General features: G+C 44.8%; 3 protein-coding genes across 4 annotated transcripts; 2 read left to right on the top strand and 1 right to left on the bottom strand.

Moving 5' to 3' along the window:
• The first annotated feature begins 1,749 nt into the window (after nucleotides 1–1,749).
• On the top strand, nucleotides 1,750–5,292 carry LOC134077881 (uncharacterized). Its single transcript, XM_062533522.1, has 10 exons — nucleotides 1,750–1,831; nucleotides 1,936–2,085; nucleotides 2,178–2,329; nucleotides 2,446–2,582; nucleotides 2,692–2,785; nucleotides 2,922–3,033; nucleotides 3,141–3,367; nucleotides 3,484–3,655; nucleotides 3,756–3,883; nucleotides 4,553–5,292. Exons 1-10 carry the CDS (start codon nucleotides 1,750–1,752, stop codon nucleotides 4,868–4,870), a joined length of 1,572 nt encoding a protein of 523 aa, XP_062389506.1. The 3' UTR covers nucleotides 4,871–5,292.
• Nucleotides 5,293–6,573: 1,281 nt separating this feature from the next.
• LOC134078829 (E3 ubiquitin/ISG15 ligase TRIM25-like) lies at nucleotides 6,574–12,330 on the bottom strand. 2 transcript variants are annotated; one of them, XM_062534977.1, is made up of 7 exons: nucleotides 12,269–12,330; nucleotides 9,394–10,005; nucleotides 9,139–9,234; nucleotides 8,398–8,631; nucleotides 7,578–7,728; nucleotides 7,221–7,340; nucleotides 6,574–6,840 (listed from the first exon to the last, which is right to left on the bottom strand). In XM_062534977.1, exons 2-7 carry the CDS (start codon nucleotides 9,988–9,990, stop codon nucleotides 6,755–6,757), a joined length of 1,284 nt encoding a protein of 427 aa, XP_062390961.1. In that variant the 5' UTR covers nucleotides 9,991–10,005; nucleotides 12,269–12,330; the 3' UTR covers nucleotides 6,574–6,754. The 2 variants fall into 2 exon arrangements, with proteins under 2 accessions (XP_062390961.1, XP_062390963.1); XM_062534979.1 differs by having other exon boundaries at nucleotides 9,394–9,999; nucleotides 12,269–12,284.
• Nucleotides 11,054–14,229, top strand: LOC134078988 (mucin-5AC-like). The gene is made up of 2 exons (XM_062535152.1): nucleotides 11,054–11,214; nucleotides 12,631–14,229. Exon 2 carries the CDS (start codon nucleotides 12,718–12,720, stop codon nucleotides 14,227–14,229), a length of 1,512 nt encoding a protein of 503 aa, XP_062391136.1. The 5' UTR covers nucleotides 11,054–11,214; nucleotides 12,631–12,717.
• The last annotated feature ends 1,661 nt before the right edge of the window (nucleotides 14,230–15,890 follow it).

Consider the following 15,890-nt stretch of genomic DNA (forward strand, 5'->3'; position numbering starts at 1 on the left):
TAATGATGCATTACCGCCACCAACTGGACTGGGGTGTGGTACTTGAGTCTACTCTTTCTTTTTAAACAAACCAATAAACCAAAACAAACCAATAAACCAAGACTTACAAAACCCCCAACAGGTAGATAAACAAAACAAATCAATAAATAATCAAAAATATGTCACCATAATTGTGGGAGTGTGCTTGGGATTCTTCCTGGATTTGTGTGGACACAGCTCTTAAAGGCACAGTGCAACATTCCAGAAAGTCTACAAATTCCCAGTACATGCAATCATGTAGACAACTCAAGCCTGTCTTACACTGACAGACTTTGACAAGATCTGGGAAAGATTCTTGAAATATTGTAGTCTTTCCACTAATGCCCCTCATTCAAGCATTACTCAAAAGACTACAATCTTTCAAGAATCTTTCCCAAATCTTGTCAAACTCTGTGTCATGAGACATGGTTCCTCACTGCAGTAGGTCAAGGCAACCCCATTTAACAAGTACACAAAATACAATAAACAATTATGGCTCCTGTAATTAATACTCCTGCGCCCTTGAGGGTCAAGCCCAACTCATATAGGTATGATAATAATGCTTCATGGGTATGGATTATGTAGGGTGATTTCGTCTTTACCAAAAGATAAGAGGGCAAGCTATGGGAGGAGCAGGTAAGGAACAATGAAGAGGAACTGACTGGTGCAGTGTTCAGTGTGCAGATCAGGTGATCTACAGGCTCAGTCTGTCTGTGGGTATGTATAGATAGTGATTATTTTTAATGGCTTACCTCTGATGTCAGATTTCTGTATCCTACACAGTAAAAAATGGAGTGTCATTATTGCAGAGTAAACCTATTTTACTCTGGATAGAGTAGTTATAACAATACACAGAGTAAAATCGTCCAAACAGTAGTGTCAAAAGTGAGAGTTAAGTCCAACATGCACACAATGACAAAATCTACTCTACATGGTGATGATTCCCCGCGAAAGTTCTAGAATTGAACTGGAGCTTGAGCTGGCCGGGCTGGCACGTTGCTTGGAAATCGTCTCTCCCCCACTAGACCTATCGTCGGTGGTAAGTTTGTTTGAACATTTGTAGGTTTTCACCATCTAGCTAGATATGTTTCCACTAACGACTAATTTTTGCAATACATTGACGATGGTACTAGGCGTATGAAGTTAATTTAGCCATGCATAGACGTAGTTAGCTAATCGTTAAGTTAGCCATGCATAGATGCTAGTTAGCTAACCAATATGCACTGACTTCAAGTTCAGATGCATTCGACTGCAACACCACGTCAAGAACTTAGAAGAAATACCGTTGATGACGAAATTATTTTAAATGACACATTTCAGACTTTATTTACTTAATACCGTGCAATGTATGGGTTAGTGATAATTGAAGTTGTTGGGTTAACGTAGCTACCAAAATGTTAGCTGCTAGCAAGTTAGCTTGACAACGTGGTTTCTGCCCAAATTGAAATAATTTGCAAGATGTTATGTTCTCGTGCTTAATTTGTGCCTGTCTGAAACCAGACATTGAGAGTAATTTCAACAAATTATTGCTGAATGGCGTCATTAGAAAGATAGGAGGTTATAATCTCAGCTAACAAGTTTATAGCACCCTGTAAATTAACCTATTGTCATAAGTCTGTGCGTGTTTATTAGACCGTTAGCGTTTTCTAATGACTTTGCTCTGATTCTAGAGAATATTTTGATGGATATTAACAGTTATTCAACCTTCCTTAGATTTAAATTTAACAGAAAATGCTGCTGCGTGTCTCCTTTGGAGGAGTGCAGAAGTACATCAAGCTGCCTGAACTAACATTCGGTGATTTCTTGAGAGAAGGTAAGTCGCTAAATTTGGATTGAAAGTAGCCTAGTCAAGTGGTGGCATGTTGCAATTATTTCTCATCAGAACATTTTGTGCTCTGTTTCTTTCTTTTACTCTAGTGAGTCTAAAATTTAACATCGCTGAAGACAGACGGTTGGACATCAAGGTTTATGACCCGTCTTACACAGAGGTGGACTGTGAGGTTTTTGAGGAGATCGTAAAAGAGTTCCATGGACCTTTCCTGGTTTCATTGGCCAATGAAGCACCTGGTAATTGCTGTCTACCTGCATAACACTACACACACATCGTTGAAGTTGAAGTGTTGAACTATGTAATTGTGTTCTTATTTCCCAATGCTCAGGTAACCCTCAGTCCACGCCATCTCCATGCTCTATTGCATCTGACGACACAGTGATCCTCAACTTCTCGTTGAGTGACCCAGCTGAGGAGCCAGTTGCAGCCGAAGGAAGTCAACCTAAAAGGCCTTGCCGCATCAACTACGAAGCAAAAGCTGTGAGTTGTGTGTGTGTGGGGAGTTTGATTCACATGTTTAATTTGAGGTGCATCGTATTTGTTTTGATATTTCCAAGTATTTTTCAAAATACAATACTGCACATTTTATCTCTTAGCTGATTGAAAAAATCTTGACGACAAAGCCTGGAGGTGACCGTATCATGGCGGAGTATGCGAAAACAAAATCAATTTCAGATTCAACCAGAAGACAGTTCATCAACATACTTACTGCAGAGATGACGGAAACACATGGGTATGTATGGATCAATTATTTTATCATGAGACATTGTTTAAACATTGCAATTATTGTTTAGGTATGTTGTTCAGTGCTGTCTATGAATGTTGATTATTGAATACACCAGGACATCTCCGCCCCGGAGTGTAAAAGTGATGTATGCACAGGGGATTGTCGCTCTGTTTCCATATCTTGAAGACCCATATTCACAGAATGGCTATGTGAGTAAAGGTTTTAAAATATATTTTCCCTTCGAACTGCTGAGATATACATTTACATTTATGCATTTGATAGATGCCTTTATCCAAAGCTCAGAGATCATATGAATGTATCACACTGTGCATACATTATACATAGGAACATTACTACGATCCAGAAAGTGGTTCAGGCTACCTTGCATGGCGGTTGAAGACAATTCAACGAAAAGCTGCTGAGGAAAGAGGTCCAGCAGTTAGTGAATCTCTTAAAGGTAATATTTATCATGAGGTGGAATTATCAACCTGTGAAATGTGTTTAAAGGATAATATAAAACTGTGTAGTTATAAACAGCAACAACAAAATTGTCTTGTTCTAAAGTGGGTGGGCCAGGCCATGGGCGTACTAGACCCTTTCCTGCCGACAAAGTCCTGACTGACGAGGAAGTGGAATGCGCTATCGCTTTGTTGAGACACACTGCTGATGAGGAGACCATCCGTGAAAAGATGAAAGTCACTTTCATATACCGCCACGCCATGGTCAATGATGATGACAAATCAGCAGAGGTCTTCTCAGTATTTCCACGGTTCCTAGACACACCAGGACTGGTATGGCATCTACATTCATTGAATACTGTATAATGTATTGAATTTTGTCAAATGTAGCACAAGGTACTAACTCAGGTTGTCCTCCTTTTCTTCTTGTTTTCTTTTTCAAACTACAGATAGAACAAGATTTTAGACTGATGTTTGGTGAGCAGACTGCCAACAAGTTCCTGGAGAGGTGGCCTACCACTTTCAAAGCAGGAGTCATTAAGGAAAGCCATGGACTGGTCCCCTCTACAGACCTTCTTGATTTGATGCGCAACGCTGAGACAACTACTGAAGTTGAAAATGGTAAGTCTTTGAATGTGGAGAAGCATGTTGCTTAATACAGTATATTGAGGATGGTGGAAAATTAAGGCATAATGTTAACCTGATACTGGTTGGCCTCTAGGCTGGGACAGTGACATGTCTACCATCATACTGCTGCTACATCTGCTACCACCATCTGCACAGGGACAAAAGAGGCCAGGGAGGATATCAGCATCTAATGCAGTTGATCACCTCATCAAATTCCTAAAGGTACACTAGACATTTATCAAACCTCATCCCTCCCACCACCACCCACCCCTGCCAACAACACCTCACACTCCAAACACACACCCTCAAACATCACTCCACTACCCACCCAACCCCTGCTAACACCACACACCCTCAGACATCATTCCAACCCTCACCACATACCCTCAATCATTCCACTAGCCCCCACCCACACCCAGCCATCAACACCACACCCCCCTCAAACATAATTTTACTATCACACACACACACACACACACACACATACACACACCCCAACTCTACCCCACCCACACTCCACTACCCTACACTCACCCCCCCCCCCCCCCCCCCAAAACACACACACTGCAGCCGTGCATCCCCTCAAACATCATTGTAACATTTTATCTCTCATTTCTGTCATCACTCCACTTTCTACGACACACACACACACCCTCCTACACACCAACGTTATACACCGCATACTACTACAAGCACCTATCCCACACACAGCACTCTTCCATTTGAACCTTTCTCTCTTCTGGAGAACCTTACAATTTCACTGCATGTGTTTTACGCAGGCAATTCTATGCATGTGACATACAATTCTTGAATCCTTAAATTGTTTAGAGATTGGAGTGATCTCATAATATTGATCTAATAAATAGTGTTGTTGAATGTGTTTTGTTATAGACGGGAACAAGCGTGCAGCAGCATCTGGACAACATCGCTCAAAGCAGGCAGCCCTACCTCCTTGCTCAGGGACCCATAAAAAGCAGCATTCACTCTTTCTTCATTGCCATCGACAAGCATGCACTTCCCTGCCAAGCCACCACCTCAGTCGGAGCCCTGGATGAGCTCTTCAAGGCCCATTATGTGTTTGGTACATCTTACAGTCCTGTCTTGAACAACTTTTTCACTTTTCTGCAAACTTCCATTTTCAACATTGACGTGGGGAAAACTAAGGAAACGCCAAGAATTGCAGAGTTGCGAGCAAGAATGGTGCGTTAGGCACTCTTGAAATTAAACAATGAGGTGCTTTCTTTGCAGCAATGTCCTTGGTGAAGCAAACAGTCTAAGCACCTCAAAATAATACATGGACTCTGTACGGGAAGGACTCTTCATCTTCAATGTGGCCTAGTGGGACGCTCAAGTTTTTTCAATAGTTTTTATGGTCTTAGGAAGCATCTGAGTAAGTGTTATGTGAATGTTATTGTTGAAGCTGAACCACCACATTGTCAAAGTGTTCTTGATGGTAGTAATGTTAATCCCGCCGAAGAGCCATGTGAGGCTGAGCTTGAGTCAGAGCCAGCATTAACGTCAGAACATAGTTGTGCCTCTCATTTCAGATTTAAAGGCAGCAGGTGTAGCCCAGTCTACTGTTAATTCTTTTGTGACCTCTATGGAGGATATTGTGCAGAAAATGAAGAGAATGACACCACTATGTACGTTGTCCCATATTTTTTATCTCTGAGGAGTTATCAGGAAATAAATGGTGCTACAGAACCTGATGGTGTGTGTTGTCTTATATTATAGCAGTTAAAAACATTGCTATTTCATTGCAAATAAAATGAAATAAAGTAAATATACACTATATAGTGTATTTTAAGAATAGCCTATTTAGAGTGGAAACTACTCTATGTAGAGAAATATCACAGTGTTAAATGCTTTTACACATTTCATTGTTAATTTTGACACAAAATAGAGTAAAATTAACTCTGAAAATCTTACACTGGCTACAGAGTAAATTTTACACTAATTTAGGGTGGGACCACATGTTATCTGACACAGAGTTAAATTCAACTCTTTAAGAGTAAAATTTACACTATGTTTTTTACTGTGTACCTGAGAGAACTGAGTCCTGCATCCTACCTGTCTGAGAGAACTGAGTCCTGCATCCTACCTGTCTGAGAGAACTGAGTCCTGCATCCTATACTTGTCTGGGAGAACAGTCCTGCCTGAGTCCTGAGAACAGTATTCTGTCTGTCTGAAAGAATTGGGTCCTGTGCCCTGTTTGAGGTCAAAGAAGAACTATATCCTACCTGGCTGAGAAGAAAGCCCTGTATCCTATCTGGCTGTCACCTTGACACACGGCCAGGTAAGAGGTTGGTGGTTAACAAATGTGCCAACAGCAATAGCTACAATAGCCTGGCAATTAGTGTGACATGATGGTACAGAGGGTAAGGAGGTGTGTGTGTGTGTGTGTGTGTGTGTGTGTGTGTGTAGGACCGGAGACACCTACTGACAGATATATGGCCCTGCACTTAATGAGTGTTAAGTAAGTAACTTCATCTCAGGCGTGAGACGCCAGGCCCTCTCTCTTACACACGCCAGGATCAGTTTACCTCATGGAGATTTAGGTCAATTACTTGGCAAGTTGTCCTCTTCCTTCTCTGTCGGTGCATTTCCCATGTAGAGCAGATATACAGACAGGTCTTGTGCAGTGTTGCACCAAAGCTTCATTTAATAAAAGAAAATGGAAGAGGAACGGACTACAGTAGAAGTAGTTAATCATGGGACAAAGCTAATGTATTAGCCATGTCAGATAGGTTGTCCAGGAGCCATGGTATAGGAGTGGGGTTCAATCTTCATTTTGTCCACCCAATCTGCATTGAATCTATAGTCAACCACTGGTTAGGTGCATACACAAATTTTAATGATTCTGGTGATCACAGACGCAGAGTTTATTGGGACACATTAATGGTGTCAAACTCTTATTTATTAATAATACAAGATTTTTGTTAAGGCACAAATCCTTCAGGAGGAAAAAAACAAGTTTACTGACTTATGGGTGTCAAGTCTCCCTCTTGTGTGTGGCAAAAATATACACTTAACATAACAAAATTATGATATTATGGAATTGTAATATAGAATATTTGAATTATGCATCATGTGTCAGAGTACCAGATTAATCTTCGACACACTACCATTCCAGGCAGAAACTTCAAGGAAGTCCACGGTCACATCTGACTCTCTGATATCTGCAAAAAAAAAAAAAAACAGTTTAGTGTGCAAACAGTAATACAAGTGCTATTTGTGACTTGAAAGTAAATAGCAAAGCATTACATTTCTAAAAGGGACACTTCACCGATTAGCATTAAGCTTTGTATCTTTAGAAAACCAGTCTTGCATCATTCCCTCATTTTGCCTTGAGATGGGAGAAGTACGGATTTCAATGTTGGACTTCCTGCTTTCAATGATGTAAAAATCATCAAACTGAGGGAATGATGGACCACCATTCAAAAACATGACTGGTTTTCTAAAGATACAAAGCTTAATGCTAATCGGTGAAGTGTCCCTTTAAAGGAACATGTAAACTTGCACTTCAGTATGTTAATTGGTGTATCAGTCATGTCCTTACGTCTGATCACCCCCTCACTTCTGACTGTGACGTAATCGAGGACTCTGTATCCACTGTTGCCCCTGCGGACATCCTCAGCGGCCTTCAGTTTGACCCTGTCCCCCTTCATGAAGCCTGTGACTGGGAAAGGAACAGAGGCAGGCATGTTTAAATGACAGACCAGACAGACAGACAGACAGACAGACAAGTCGATCTTTATTGCCAATGTACAGGATATAAGTACAGGAAGTACCTTTGTGCAATTCCAATACTTAACACTTGATTTAGTATGAACACAGCATTCGAGCTTGGCCCTTTCATGATATATAAAGAGTATTTTCCCTTCTTCAGACGTTAAAATTTAAGAAGAAAACCCACCATTGTGTACTGCTTGGTGAAACTCCTTAGTTTTCTCCTTCAGAGCTGGAGACACTAATTTCATCACTTCACAGAAGGAGAACTGTGGTTCAAATGTCACCTTGGCAACGGTCTCAGCAACAGATGGGGAGGACAGGAGTGACTGGAAACTCTACAAAAAACAATAAGAAAGGACAATAACCATTCTCTTGCATATTTCAACCGCACAGATGCCTTTTAAACCCAGAGATGGGTGTCCTAGCCAGGAGGCTTGAATCATGGGTGCTCGCTCGTAGCATACAGTACTAACAAATCTCTTAAGTTGTTGGAAGAGAGGTTCAGTCAGTGCACAGCATCCACTAGCTAGCATTACACAAACCAATTTCAGCCAACAAGAACTTTGCCATTATACATGTTGAAATAAATTATAATTGTAATTTGCCACCATTTTATGCCTTTTATGTATTCCAGATCAACGTCAGACAACGTTTTTTGTGTCACTTTGTGAGAAAAGATATGCTTTTGGTGCCGTTGGCGAGAAGACACGTCTCCCACAGTCGGTTTTGTGATGGGCCATATGCTGCTCAGAGACACACCGACAGGGTCTGGTGATGAATTGATGATGTCAGGTGTGTTAGTCCGAACATATACAGTATCACCACTCCAGGGCTCTACGTCAATAATAAAGAGCAGTCACAGTACTGCTACTTCAAGGTCTTTTCTATAATGACAAGGGAGTCTTGACCGAACTCGCATTACTATGGCAAGTCAATAAAACTACACATATGGAGACATGTGCATAGTTTTATTGACTTGCCATAGTAATGTGACCTATTGTTACCTGGAGGAAATCAATGGGGTCCTCGATTGGCTGAAGTTTCTCCATGTCAGCATCTCTGCTCTTCAGTTTAGTGATCTCCAGCTCCAGCTGCTCCAGGAGTCCTTCAGCTCGACTCACCTCTGCCCTCTCCTGGGCTCTGATTAACACCTTCACCTCAAAACATTTTTGCTCCATGAAGCTGATCAGCCCAGTGAAAATCGTGTCCATGTCCTCAACAGCTGTCTGTGCTGAAGCCTGTTAACAAGACCAGTACATTCAGATCAGCTCATAGGTATATGAAGAGAGACGACCTGAAATGAACAGAACTAAGGAATTTAAATGTAAAACACTGTGAAATCTGATGAGGCCATTTCACAGTGTCCAGGTGTCTGGTCTCGTTGAGGATAACGATACCTTAATTGGCAGGGTGAAACCTCTTCCTGTTTCTGTCTGGCCTGCGGACCTGCGAGTGGCTTTCCACAACTGTTTCTAACCTTAACCTCGGAAAACTTGACAAAAACATTTTGAAAAAGCTCTGCATCTGTAATTAACCTCTTTGTTGACAGCAGTCACTCGGCAGGTATAGCTTTGAATCCAGTGGAAGCTGGTTTACGAGGTGGAAACATCTTCTGATATGGGCTACTACAACAGAATCTGTGGCTCTCACCCCACACATAGTTCAGTTGCTGTTAGGTGCAAAAACAACAAGTCTCTAAGAGATGTGTGCAACAACAAACTGTTTATAGCAGCCATGTTTATCACCTGCAGAGAGACCAGAGCCTGTTTGACCTCCTCCACCTCCTTCTCCTTCTCCCGGACATGGCATTGGTTATATCCCTTCATCTGCAGCAACAAACTCTATATGGATCGACAAGTACTTAGCGGTCTTAGGTAAAGATGAGCAATGTCAGAATTAATACAGAATTTTATTAATGGTTTTCATCAAATTGGCATTGACGTGGGTGGTTACTTGAGAGAGGAGGAGAGGAAGAGCACTGTGAATGTCAAAGAACTGACCTGCTTATGAGTTTGTTCTGCTACGGCAGAGACCGTTTCATGTCCATTGTGGTCGTCCATCATACACAACAGACAGATTAACTTCTGATCCGTGCGACAAAACACCTCAATGATCCTGTTGTGCTGAGAGCAGATCTTCTCCTGTAGCTGTGAGGTGGCATTCACCAGCTGATGCCTGGTTAGTCCAGGCACTTCATAGTGAGGCTGAATGTGGACTTCACAATAGGAGACCATGCATGTTAGACACGACCTGATGGCTTTATGTTTTCTCACAGTGCAGAAATCACACTCCACATCGTCTGGCCTGGTGTAGCAAGAGTCCTCCTTAGCAATGGTTAGATCATCCGACTTCAGTTTCTCCATAACATTAGCCATCATTGTGTTTCTGCGTAGAGCTGGCCTTGGAGTGAAGGTCTCTCTGCACTGGGGGCAGCTGTAAACACCTTTCTGGTCTTCTTGATCCCAGCAGCCGGTGATGCAGTTCAAACAGAAACTGTGTCCACAGGGAACAGTCACCGGGTCTGTCAGTAGATCCAAACAGACGGAGCAGCTCAACTCCTGAGACACTGAAACTCTGGCCATTTCAAACTCTGACATGTGTGTCAGCTAAACCTTAAAGACACGAGTCAATGATCCAAGTTACCCCTCTCACATTTATAGACCCCTACATGTGTCACCATACAATTCTACATGATGATTGGCTACCCTCAAGTCAGAGGCGGGAAATTGAAGTTGAATCACAAACTTTTTTCTGGCTGAGGAGGAGAGGGCAGTCAAACTTAATTCAACGGAAGGCTATTATCAGGGCTGTCAGGGCTTTTAAACGCAGTCTAATGTTACAGATTCAATTCCAATAATAAAAATAATGTGTGAGAATCATTACTGTATTTGTATTTTAGCAATTGTTTAGGCTGTAAAAGCATTAGGCTGCACTTAAAATGTCAGCATTGCCTCATTTCACTCTTGAACCCTACCTGTCTGTCAAACAAGTCCATCAGCACTGCTTTTTTTGTTTTCACTTGACATTTTGGTTCCAGATTTATCAGAGATAAGCTTGGCCTATTTAGCATTTAGCCTACTACACCATTGCAGGACTTAGGCCTAATATCCCAGGGACAAAGAATTAACAAGAGAGTCTACATTTACAGCCCCACGTGTCAGTCTTTGTCTCTTCCTGACCTATTCGCAGACTGAACTGCAAGTAGTTTGTCGCAATGCATATTTAATTTGCCACGAATATGATATAGGCGAGCTGGTCGTCTTGGGTGTAGCCTAAGATCAGGCAGGTTGTGAAGCTCTCAGGTTCGTCCGACACACACACACACACACACACACACACACACACACACACACACACACACACACACACACACACACACACTTGAATAAGGCAACGATGCATAGGGAAACGGATTTGGGATGTAAACATGGATGGCTATGCTAAACGATTTTTGAAACTTCCACAAGAAACTTTTAAGCCAGAGTATTAGGTTTTGAGGGTATTTTCTGATGTATGTCCTACATTGAAGTTCCCCTTAACAATAATTAGGCGATCAACTGTTTATTTAACGATGGAATAAGGAAATATTCCCACGGCAAGTTGCGGGATTTGGATCACATGTCAGCGTCACCAAGGGAGGGAGAGGGAAGGAGAGCAACTCCAAAGCGCGCTTGGAAGGGGGATCTGCCTTTTGGCCGCGCGGTGTATTGTTGCTAGGAAGCAGCCCCAGCGAGGCTACCAGACAGTGAAAGATCAAGAGGTTGTCGCATGGGTTATTTTATTTAGAGGTCCTGTTTTTGCGAGGCCAGCGTCGACATCAGGTATGTCATGACTGCAAGGGTCTTTTGTTCTGAAATGCTTTCTAGTTTTCGCTGTTGTACTCTTGAAGTTAAGAGCAACCTTAGTTAACGTTAGCCATACAGCTCTGGGAACTGATGATGGCTTGCTTGTAATGCACATGTGAAACGTTAGCTAGCGAGCTAACTGGCATTTACGATCTACCTCTAGCTACCTGTCTTAAGTTCATGCGTTTGCAAAAGTTCAGACTTCTGTGCGATGACCCAGTGGCTATATTACAGTTACACAATTAGCGGTAGATCGACACATGTCTTTTCGCGAGAATACATTGAACTGACAGACCTTGTAAATGATCAGAATTAGCCTAATGATAAGGCAGAAATACCCAAGAAAATGGACTGTGTTCGCTGCTAACAGGAGTAATGTTAACGATACCTGTCTCCGCTAATGTTAACGTTAACGTTAGAGGGCTAACTGGGAACTTACATGTTTTACACAGAAGTTAAAATACTTTTCCATGTTGTAGAATAGCTAACCAAATGGCAGGGCGTTTAAGTCTGATTAATTGCCAATCCAGATCATAGTTATCCTTGGGGAAGTTTTAACGTTAGTAGTTAACGTTTTTTGGGGGGTCAGCTAGACGTGTTCCTAGCTAATTTAACTTAAAACAAACGACCTAAATCAGTTTGCCAGCTAGTTGGCTATCTCCGGGTAGTTGTACACTCATGGGTCCGCCACATGGGTGATAGCAAAGGTAATAGCTGTTCGCTAAGCAATGGACTCAGCTATGCTTAGCTATGGTACCCTCGCCATATGAATAGTAACGTAACGTTTGCTGTCGTGTTGACACTGCAGTTCATTATTAGCCAGCCAGTGTAGCTAATGCTAGCCGTATAAGTTGGCCGGTGTAAGGGTAGTTGGCAGAATGACGTGAGAACTGAGGTATCTTTACCTCAGGATGAAAGGTGGTCAATCCTTTGGCAGTGGAATTTGTGCTTGCCTTGGCAGACTCGTTTTCCCAGAAAGGTACGAATTACGTTACGACAAATGACACATTGATGGCTAACGTATACTTACCAAAGCCACCCCTCGGATAGAAGTTAGCAACCGCGGTTTTTCAGGCCATCCAGCAAAACGAGATGAGATCCACTGACTGTAAACAAGATCTGGCATTGAGGGGAAAGTATGTTAAATGTGTGCGGTTAAAGGCTGGATCAGCCTTGGTCTTTAATCTAGCTATCTGTATCAGTTCACCATTAGTAACAAAACTTCATCCGAACAGTTAGCGTTTAATGGCATACTTTCAGTCACTGTTTCAGCTTCACGTTTTCGTAACGTCAGTCTTACAAGTGTCTAGGTTACATTTGTAAGAATGCATAGAATAATATTTGCTACTTATCTGTGGTGTTGACAAGTGTTTTTGTCTTTATTCTTCTTAGGTGAAGACGGGTCTCCTCCCCCTGCTTTCAAGTTGTCATTTATGTGTGCGCCAAGGTTAGTGCCATCTAGGTGTGCCATGGCCATTCATGGCCACCCATGGAGCTGAAGACCCCAGGAGACCACTCCGGCGCAGTCGCAGACTCTCCCTCCCGCAGCCCGGTCTGACCATCCACGCCCAGTCCGCCGTGGTGCATGCCCCCTCCGCGGCCCGTGCCCTGCCCGCCTGCCCCCTCCATAAGAACCTCCAAGCCCGGCCTGCGGCGTTGACCCCGATCTCTCCGAGTGCGCCCCATGAGCCGCACCCCTCGTGTCTCTCAGGTATCCCCCCGAGCTGCGCTCTTCCGTCCTCGCCCGGTCCCGTCGTCGCGCCCCGACCCCTCTGCACGCGCAGTGCCAGCGCAGGTGCCCGCCGCTGCTCCCTCCGCAGTGCCAGGTATGCGAGCGTCGCACCCGCAGGCGTGTCCAAGGGCCCGGTCTCGCTCCAGTCTAGTGCCTCCTCATCCCCTCCCTCCTCCTCCTCCTCCTCCTCCTCCTCATCCTCTTCCTCATCCTCTTCCGCTTCATCTCTCCTCCTCTCGTCGCAGTGCCACGGTCTGTGCCTGCTGGAAGCCCAGCGTTCCCCCTGCCAGCTGGACCCTCTGAGGTTCGGATCGGGCCTGCTGGGTAAACGAGCCTCCTCCCCGCAACTCTCCATCTACCCCACCTGCCCCTCCCCACCGAAGGCGTCCGCGTCTGCCGCTCACCGCGGGGTAGTTGTGGTGGTGAACGGCGCCGACAAGACCAACATGCCCACCAACCAGTCGTCTCCGTGGAGCGGTGCCCAGCTCAGGGATAAGGGCAGTATGGTGAACGGCCTGACGACGCAGCTCCCCGACAGCGCCGCAGTGCCTTCCTCCCATGCTCGCGCCCGCACGGCGCACAGCGACCCCCCGCAGAAGCTGCCCTGCTGCCCTCCGTCGAACCGCTGCCAAGGTGACGGGCGGACGGAGGCGAAGAAGGTCGCGACCTCGCCTGCCGCCGTGCCTTCGCAGGAGAAGAGCGGGAACGACGTACCTCTCGGCCATGACCACGTTCAGAGCGAGGGCCCTCCTCCGTCTCCTCTTCCTCCTCCCTCTAGGCCCGTGACCCTGCGGGCCCCTAAGGCCAGGTCGGAGGTCAAGCTGACGGCGGCCGTGCGCAAGCTGGTGAGGACCAGCAGCGCGCACCTCAGCCGGACGCTCAACGGCTACGGCGCCACCGCCCGCTCCACCGGCGCCTTGGCGACCGCCGGCGTGGCGTCCAGGAGGTCACCGCTCCGCAGCCTTACCCAAAGGGAGGGGGGTCCCGGTGGCGCTGTGGTACTGCCCGCTGAGAACCCCGGCAGTGCCCCCTCGCCCTCCTCTGCCCACCACTGTGCCATTCCAGGGGAGACGGCTGCTCCTGGGTCGCCACTCCAGACGGCGCCCTCTGTTTACTCCGTCACCTCTGACCTCTCCGCCATACACCTGACCAGGGAGGGCGGCGCCCAGGCTCCTACGGACAACGACTGCCCCGGGCCGAGCTCCCCGATGGGGCCGGGCGCCGCTGGGGGTCCGTCTGAGATGGAGCCCAAAAGGTGAGCAGGCCGCCATTCCCTCCCTCCCTCCTTCTTTCGCACTATACTGATACTGCAGGGTCCTGACTCCTGCAGATGGGCATTAGCTAATTGCTAAATCTGGCACAAAATGTCTCTTCTCTATCTGTGATTATTGCAATTTGCACGTGGTCCCTGAAAGAAATAAACTTATACTTATAATAATAATAATAATAATTATATACAAATATAATAATAATAGTAATAATGTATAAATATAATACATTATAAATATAACAATACTATTTGTATTAGTGTATTGGTGTATTTATACTGTAATAATAATGCACAATGTTACATCTATAGTCTTGATATGGCTGGGTAGAAGAGAACATTTGAGTGGCTGTTAAAATCTTACTCCGAGTCAGTGAATGCTGTGCATTTGATCTGATAGTTTTCTTGATGGATATTGGAGCGCCATTGCGTTGCTATCCTGCTGGGTATTGTGTTGGCTTAGTATGACTTTGGAAACACATTCACGCAAAGGTCGTTGCACTGTCTGCATATGTTTACTCAGAAATGATAACAGCTTAAAGCCTCCTCAATGTCTAGAGCAGTTTGGAGCATATAAGGAAAGTCAAGAGAACAAGTTTTTCTTGTATAGCTCCCCCCACACACATGCAATATACATACAGTACACACACACACACACACACACACACACACACACACACACACACACACACACACACACACACACATATGAACACACAAATAGGCCAGTTGAGTTCAGCAGCTCATATTATTCTGCCCTGGAATGTACAAGATCACGGTGTTCTGTTTGCAGGATGTCTCCTCTAATCACAAGCACTTGACCTATCAGAGATAAGCTAAGGCACGCTACGCCACGCCACGCCAGTCACTCTGCCCTGCTGCTGCGGCCGCTGATACGGCGTAGCTGAGGTTATATAGAGCCATTCCAAGAAAATAGCCAGCCGCCTGACGGACTGACCATGTGTCTGCATGTTTTGAAACATGACTCTTGGTTTGTTTTTGGGAACTGTGTGTGTGAATGAGTATGAGAGAGGGAGAGAGAGACCGTGTGTGTGTGTGTGTGTGTGTGTGTGTGTGTGTGTGTGTGTGTGTGTGTGTGTGTGTGTGTGTGTGTGTGTGTGTGTGTGTGTGTGTGTGTGTGTGTGTGTGTGTGTGTGTGTGTGTGTGTGTGTGTGTGTGTGTGTGTGTGTGTGTGTGTGTGTGTGTGTGTGTGTGTGTGTGTGTGTGTGTGTGTGTGTGTGTAAGAGAGACAGAGAATCTTAAGAGGCATGTGTCTCGTCAGCCATGTCATGTAAGTGCGGATCTGTAGGTAATAAATCCTAACCCAGCCTCCCACCACAGGGCATTTTTACTGCACCCTGGCAACCATAAGCAGCAGGAATGTAGTGTAAGCAAGCCCGCAATCTCTTGTGTCACCGCTGTAGTCTGGTTCGACCTGTCAGGTAGTCAAAGTCGCCCCTCTAATACCTACTGTGTTTTGTTAATTTGTTTGTTACTTACAGTTGTAGTTCGTAGTTTTCTCAACTTTTCGCAACAGAATAGGATTTTCTGTCAGCATAGCACATAGTGTTTGAGACTCCGCCACATGCACACACACACACAGACACACACAGACACAGTGTGTGTATGTGAGTCCTTTAATCAGTCCTTGAA

This window comes from Sardina pilchardus, chromosome 4 (genome assembly GCF_963854185.1).
Source record: "Sardina pilchardus chromosome 4, fSarPil1.1, whole genome shotgun sequence".
In the NCBI taxonomy this organism is placed as follows: domain Eukaryota; kingdom Metazoa; phylum Chordata; class Actinopteri; order Clupeiformes; family Clupeidae; genus Sardina; species Sardina pilchardus.